Below are 8,158 nucleotides of genomic sequence, written 5' to 3'. Positions count from 1 at the left end.
TTTTAAAATATGTTTGTGAATTATTGACATTTTTTTTGTTGAATACAGAACCGTAAGGGCATTTAAAATTTAAAATATTCTTTCTATGTTAACCTTTGAAAAGTAGAACAGCCCTCAAAGGTAGCAAAAATTTCAATATTAGATGTCTATAAAATCGGGTGTTGATTTGTTAAGCCAATATCAGCATATGTATGGTACGCTTAGGCCAAGGACATTCTACACTGAACGTTTCAAAAGGTTTCAGAAACAATGAAAATCAAAATTCACCCACATTTTAAGAAACCCAAATTTTTGGCGCCGGAAGTCATTTAATAAATTTAATGATGCAGTTTCATTTGTATTCGCAGCCTTTATTTCCTGGAAATTTTAGATCTATCTGACATAAAGCGGCGAGATTGAAAGTTTCCAAAAAAAATGGGTTAAAATTTCTTTTAACAAAATATTTCAAATTTTTTAACAAATTGTTCAATTTTATAGTATGCAACTTATTTATAATGAACATAATGAATAAGCAAGGTAAATCAGTACTTAAAGGGGCATTCTGGTTTTTTTCGCAGGTCGAAATTTTGTTTACTCAAATTCATGAAAACTATATACCGAAATCTAAAGAAATGTGCCTTTGAAATTTGATTTAAACAAATCCGGCCGTTATTTTTATTAACGACAAAACTATTTTAAAAGATTTATTTTAACTTATTAAGTTCGTTATGCTTTTCTGTTAAAAAACTGCGGTGCGGATTTAAGCAAAATTAGGCATTTATTTTGTTTAATCCAAACCTAGTTTAAGCTGCTTACTTAACACTTCATTTATAACCCTTTTAAAACTAATTCAGTTTGATTAAGTAGAAACAAAGATGATAGAAGGCGTTTTCAGGTATGATATATATATCATTTTAGTAATGTAATGGCAAATTTGCATACTGCCTTTTTATATGAGCTATACAGGATTCAATACTGTTTTTTTGTGTACATAACTTTACCGATCTAGCCTAAAATGCTAAACAAAGAATCTTTGTGATTTGTTAAAGACTATTGGTACTACAGGAGTTAACCTTTATCCTGGATTTTCAATCACATTCATAAATGGCGCCACAGGTGGAATGACGTCAGTATATTTTTTCAAAAGCTGTAAGGCTAAAGACACTGCCTCGGTGGCGTTTGTGGTAATTAAAGTGTTCTCTACCCCTCGAGTCCAAGTCCTGTGATAGCTGGACAACTTCTTGTATTTATTATCTATTAATACGTGAGGTATGTCCAATAGAGTGCATAGAATATGACCATGAAGTCTATCTGTTATCACAACTCTACCTCTCTGTAAGAACATCATACCATTAGTTGCTATTAGAAAGGCATTTTCCAAAGGGTTATCCCCCTTAGGCGTTAGAAAACCCCACCAGTCTTTGACTTTAACAGATACCCCTTCAGGTATCCTGGGTATTGTATAGTTTGGTGTTTCATCGTCATTTCGTTTAAGCCATAATATATCATACATGGGACTCATATATCGTTTGACTCTTCCAATCTGAAATGCCATATCCGGTGCCATAATTAGATTTGTTCCATTGTTGAAATACGTTTGAGCCATGGAAAGTGATTGTCGGTCCCTTAAAACTAATGTTAAATTCTTGTTACAACAATAAAACTGTTTGCAAAGTTCGAAATGTGCGTTTTTATTTTTCAGGAATATACTCTGTGACAAAACCACTAATTTAAAACCTTTAAAAAGTTTCAAAACTTTAAACCTGTGGACATCGTTAATGGCATATCCAACGATGTTTCCGCCGCCATGAACGAGAATAACGAGTTCTTTATTGGAATAGATTGAACTCATGTTCTTAGCATAGTGAAGGTTTTTATCGGTGCAATAGCTAATACTGCAGTAGTAAATGAGATCAATACCCAGTCTTCGTAACAGATAAATTTCACCCGAAGAAATGGCTGGATCTCCTTTATTTTCGAACACGGCAACATCAAACAACATGGCGTACCGGAAACCAAGTAGCAAATCTTTAAATAGGTTAAAATGTACTCTTTGAGCCTCTCGGATAACATCTGTGCTGGTTTTAAGATGCAGGGACAGAATATCAGTATCATAAGGTGTCTGTATCAGCTTTTTTCTGAGAAATCGTTTTAGACGTGGTATATTTTCAAAATGGCCCTCATCGACATCTGGTTCCAGGTCTAACGTGTCCATCATGTCTAATGATTTCCTGCCAAATGAACGTGATTCGAAGTCTTCCAAGGGCATCTTTGCAACATTATCATACCTATATCGTAATTTTATATTGGTGTCGCTATACATTCCAATTATACTCAGACAAACAAGTGAAATGAGGAAAGCAGCTATCTTGATACTCATTCTGTCTCGTTTACCTGCGAATTCAATACATATGAAATAAGTGGATTATAGCATAGGTACACCATCTGTATACGATTGCTTGTAAAAGAAAAGATAGCTTGCCAGGCAATTTAATATACGCCCACTGGCAGCTTTGTGTATGAAATATTCAACCCTTAGTCATACACTTCTTGTGAACTTTTTGCGGCGATACTTTATAATATTACCAAGTTTATATCACAATAAGTTTCGTCAAAATCCACCAAGAATTGTGCCTTCTAGAGTGTTTACGTGCTAAAAATTGAAGATTTTCAAGAGCAAGGGCAATAACTCATACTAATATATTTTCGATAGGTTTCGTCCTTGAATGATAACAAACATTCACAGCAAGATTCGTCAATATCTGTCAAGAATTGTGTCTTCTATGGAGTTTACGACCTAAAAAATTGAACGCGTTTTCAAGAACAAGGGCAATAACTCATACTAAATATTTTTGATTTTTCTGAATTTCAATAGGGTTTTAACAGGGTGATAACAAACTTTTACACCAACTTTTTTCCAAATCTGCCAAGAACGGTGCCTTCGAGAGTGCGAGCTAAAAATTGTACGCGTTTTCAAGAACAAGGGCATTAACTCATACTAAATATTTTTGATTTTTCTGAATTTCAGTAGGGTTTTTCCTTGGGTGATAACAAACTTTTACATCAACTTTTTTCCAAATCTGCCAAGAACGGTGCCTTCGAGAGTGCGAGCTAAAAATTGTACGCGTTTTCAAGAACAAGGGCATTAACTCATACTAAATATTTTTGATTTTTCTGAATTTCAATAGGGTTTTTCCTTGGGTGATAACAAACTTTTACATCAGCTTTTTTCCAAATCTGCCAAGAACGGTGCCTTCGAGAGTGCGAGCTAAAAATTGTACGCGTTTTCAAGAACAAGGGCATTAACTCATACTAAATATTTTTGATTTTTCTGAATTTCAATAGGGTTTTTCCTTGGGTGATAACAAACTTTTACATCAACTTTTTTCCAAATCTGCCAAGAACGGTGCCTTCGAGAGTGCGAGCTAAAATTGTACGCGTTTTCAAGAACAAGGCATTAACTCATACTAAATATTTTTGATTTTTCTGAATTTCAATAGGGTTTTTCCTTGGGCGATAACAAACTTTTACATCAACTTTTTTCCAAATCTGCCAAGAACGGTGACTTCGAGAGTGCGAGCTAAAAATTGAACGGGTTTTCAAGAACAAGGGCAATAACCCATACTAAAATTTTTTTTATTTTATCTGATTTTCGATAGAATATGTTATCCTTGGGTGATCACAAACATTCATACCAAGTTTCGTCAAAATTTGTCAATAATTGAACATTGTAGAGTGTTTACAAACTAAAATTGAACGCGTTTTAAAATTTTCTGATTTTTGAGATTACAAACACACCAGGTTTTGTCAAATCCGTCAAAAATTGTGCAGTTCTAATGTTTACGAGCATTTCAAGAACAAGGGAAATAACTCATACTAAATATTTTTCGATTTGGCTTGTGAACGCAATAGAGACTACAGTTTTTATCTGATTATAATGAAATTTGGTGTGATCATTTATTTTGGCAAATTCGAATTTGACGATCTGTCGATGATCGGTTTTTGTTTCGGGGAAAAGAGGGATTGATTCTCCCAAATGTACAGGAACAGATACTTTATTTAGAAATTGAGATTAAGGCTCCTGAAGCTGGGTTTTCTTCTGTTCTGATTCTGATCTTAAATTAGAAAAAATAACTTGCCCGATGAGCGAGAAGTATAGTATCTGTTATGTACTGATTGTTTTTAGTTTGTTTGTGAACACAAAAAATACTACATTTTTCATCGATTTAAATGATCATTTAAAATGAAAAGTTTGAATTTTTCGATCAATGGAATTTGAGTTATTGCCCTTGACTTTAGAAAAACGCATCAAAATTTGTTGAATTGTAAATGAGATAGAGATGACAGTTTATGTCAGAATTTTATTAAATTTTGTGTGTACAAATTCGATTTTTGGTATGATTTGACACAGATTGGTGACCGCCCTTGTTGCCAGGCAACCACATGTTTTCTGATTTTCACAAAGGTTCATCCTTGGGTGATTATAAACACTCAAACCTAGTTTCGTCAAAATCAGTCAAGAATTGTGCCTTCTAGAGTGTTTACGAGCAAATGTGAACGGACGGACGGACCGACATGTCAGTTTCATGCTATCAATCCACTTTTAGTCACATCCTAACCGTTTCCTTAATCTCAAAAAGATCCAAATTCAAGAGTTTCTGCGAAAACATAATGCTAAAATAAGTGGTACGAAAATGGTGCTGTAGAAGTTCCCGGACGATTTGCAGTGGATAACTTCCGTTAACCAAATTTGAAATTTTTGAAAAGAATGTTATCCCCTTAATTACTTTTTTCAGGCTAGGTGCAATTAATTCCCCCAATTCGCTAACGTCCTTTGCAATGACAGTGTGGATATTTTGCTGTGAACTCAAATCCTTACCTTGCTCTTTGGATGTGACATCTCTATTATTAGAATTCTTCAAGGATACTTTGAAACCAACATAAATAAACAATCCAACAGTGCTAACCATCAAGCCCAGAAAATTAGAAAACGAGGCATGTCTACTACCGACTATATACAATAATATAACCACTAATACTCTTTTCATAATGTTGCACACGGAATGACTTAACACCGACATGTACCTCAATACTATATTTGATGAAATGTAAGAATACACCACATGAAAAACACTTGACAATACTGTAAAAAAGACGGCACGTGTTAAAATGTTTTCAGCACCATAGTGAGTTTCAATAAGATAAAGAACTGTTGTGAAAACCAGATGACAAATGATCACCATTGCTATAGTTGAAGAAGGACGTAAATTCATTCTGGACGAATTGTGTTGGTCCTTTTTGATGGCTGCGTTTCTGACTGCCAGGATGACGTTGGACAGAAAAGCCATGAGGGTGCCTTTAGACAAAGATGTATCGGCCAGTGGGTTTCCACTAAACATACATGCTCCACCTACTATTAATGGAAGACTAACAAATATCGATGGATGTAACGGAGTAGCTAGTAAGAGTCTTTGTACACAGGCACTGGTAATGGGTTCCATTAATTTGATAGCGAATGTAGATGACGCAAACATAAGGGCCATACTGCAGTTTGTTGATAAAGTTGCCAAAACATGGCATACAGAAATACATATATACACTTTATCACTGTGAAACTTAACTTCTATGAGAGAATAACACATAAAGGTTTGGTATAGAGTAAGAATAAAGGCTTTGATAAAATTATATGTTGATTCATTCTCAGTTTCGGAATTCAAAAAATGTTTTCCGCAATAATGACACAGGAATGACGTCAGAGTCCAAAATCCAAACACTGTAATGATTTTCCACATACTGACTGTGTTGATCTGAAACAACAATGAAAATTAATTGGTGAAAACTGAAAGATGTTGATTAAGTTCTACATTTGAGATGCATTAATACACAAATTTAAATCGTCATTATTTTCACCCCATCCTGTTTTCGCATTTCTTTTTTATTTTTGTACTTCTCATTGGATTACGACAGGTTCGCAAGAGCGGATGGAATTTCAATGCATACATGAAATTTGTGGAGATGTATTCAGGATGTTTTGATGCCAAAAGTGCACACAAAGGCATCTTCGAAGCCACGCAGACCGTCGGCGCCGGTATCTGGGCAGACTTCAAACTATTTTGTGATGAATTCTAAGCATGTTTATCAGGCCGAACATGTACTTCATTATAAAAATATGTGCATTTGGGAGAAGTGCAATTTCTTTTTATTAATTTAATTCAACGATATTTTATTCACAAATATATTCAAAGATATACATAATGAATAGGATGAGGGAACAGGCACCCCCTATACTACTCCTCTCCAACAATGATTAATGCTACTATGTAAGTTTTTTGTTTTTCTATTTTTATTATCTTACATTATTGTTAGTTTTCGGGGAAGGGAGGGTTTGATTCTCCCAAATGTACAGGCCTAGGGTGGAGCAGACACTTTATTTAGAAATTAGGATTAAGGGTCTTGATATTGGGTTTTCTTCTGTTCTTATTCTGATCTGAAATTAGAAAAAATAACTCGCCCGATGGGCGAGAAGTATAGTATCTGTTAGGTACTGATTGTTTTTAGTTTACTATGAACAATATTATCATTTAAGTTCTTATTTTTTGAATATGCAACTATCATTTTCTGCTTATAGACATGGGGGAATTTCTCTTGAAGGCTCTTATAGTGGGCATGAACTATCTTGCTTGCTCGATTGCTGGTTGTATTAAACGGGACAACAAAGGGTGCTATGCCTACATTATGATGAATATTTAGTCCTATAGGTCTTGCTGTATTCAATGTCTCAATCCAATGGGCCTCCCTAGATTGACGGAATTTGGTAGTTTCATCTTCGGGCAAGTCAATTTCTATACGCTCAATTGGGATTAGGGTGAGATCGTCTATTGAATGGTCGTCGAGGTTGAAATGATTAGAAACAGGCTTGTCTTTCTTTAATTTGATGTCTGACCTATGAGCATTAAAGCGAGTTCGTAAATTATTCTTAGTTTCTCCTACATATTGTTTGGGGCATTTCTTGCATGAAATTAAATATATTACATTCGAATGTTCACATGTTAGATGTTCCTGGATCGGGTACCTTTTATTCGTAGAGTTGCTTACAAAATAATGAGTTTCTGATATAAAGGGACATGTTTTGCATCTACTGGACAAACATGGAGCACTTCTTAAACCTGGAGGTACTTCGGCATAAAGTCTGTTTTTAGCTGCTATCTGTGCTAAGGTGGAATTTTTTATGTTTCGTAAAAATCGTTTAGAGTACCCACGCTCTTTCAGTTTTGAGAAAACAATCGTACAGGCTTGGTTGAAATCAGAAGATCTTGTACAAATTCGATGAAATCGTAAAACTTGTGACTTAATTATACCAGAAAAGGTATGTTTTGGGTGAAAGGAGCTCTTGTGCAAGAGTTGATGAGTATCAGTTTCTTTGAAATACACTTTAATATCCAGTTTATTTGTTTCTGCTATGGAATCTCCCTTAAAGACTGTGGTATCGAGAAAGTCTATACTTTTGTCACTCATGTTTGCGGTTAGTTTGATAGAAGGATGGTGGTTGTTGAGAATTTCAAAGAATTCCCAAAACTGTTCGATAGAATAAGTCCAAACCATAAAAATGTCATCCAAAAAGCGTCCGTAAAAAAGTGGGTCAAGTGGACAGAGGGGCAACACCTCACGTTCCCACTCTGCCATGAAAAGGTTTGCGTACGAAGGGGCGAATCGTGTGCCCATTGCTGTCCCTGAAGTTTGTAAATATGTTTTACCATTAAATGTGAAATCGTTTCGACTAAGACAAATCTCTAAAAGCTGTAGAATTGCATCGTCGGGTCTGTTTGGATCTGGGTTTCTATTAAAAGCTTTACGAACTGCCGTTAAACCAGTAGTGTTATCGATATTGGTATACATAGAAAAAACGTCGATAGAAATTAAAATGGCATTAGAGGGAACTCGAAGATTTTTTATTTTATTGACAAAATCGGTTGTGTCTTTAAGGTAGGCGCGGTGTTGACATGCTAGGGGTAGTAAGAAATGATCAATGTATTCTGACACTGCATATGACTCACTACCACAGTCAGATATAATCGGGCGACCTTTAGGGATTTTATTCGACATAAACCACTCCTTGGTTGGATTCTTATGGATTTTAGGCAAAGTGTACAAATGTCTCTAGGACAATCAGGTTGGCAGA

General features: G+C 35.1%; 1 protein-coding gene across 1 annotated transcript; it reads right to left on the bottom strand.

Moving 5' to 3' along the window:
* Nucleotides 1–1,054: 1,054 nt before the first annotated feature.
* Nucleotides 1,055–5,771, bottom strand: LOTGIDRAFT_155211 (hypothetical protein; the record flags this gene model as incomplete). Its single annotated transcript, XM_009065705.1, has 2 exons — nucleotides 1,055–2,373; nucleotides 4,859–5,771. The coding sequence occupies 2 exons, from the start codon at nucleotides 5,769–5,771 to the stop codon at nucleotides 1,055–1,057; spliced, it is 2,232 nt and encodes a 743-aa protein (XP_009063953.1).
* Between the last annotated feature and the right edge of the window lie 2,387 nt (nucleotides 5,772–8,158).

The sequence above is a fragment of the Lottia gigantea genome, assembly GCF_000327385.1.
Source record: "Lottia gigantea unplaced genomic scaffold LOTGIsca_7, whole genome shotgun sequence".
Taxonomy (NCBI): domain Eukaryota; kingdom Metazoa; phylum Mollusca; class Gastropoda; family Lottiidae; genus Lottia; species Lottia gigantea.
This window is presented reverse-complemented; position numbering and strand designations above follow the sequence as displayed.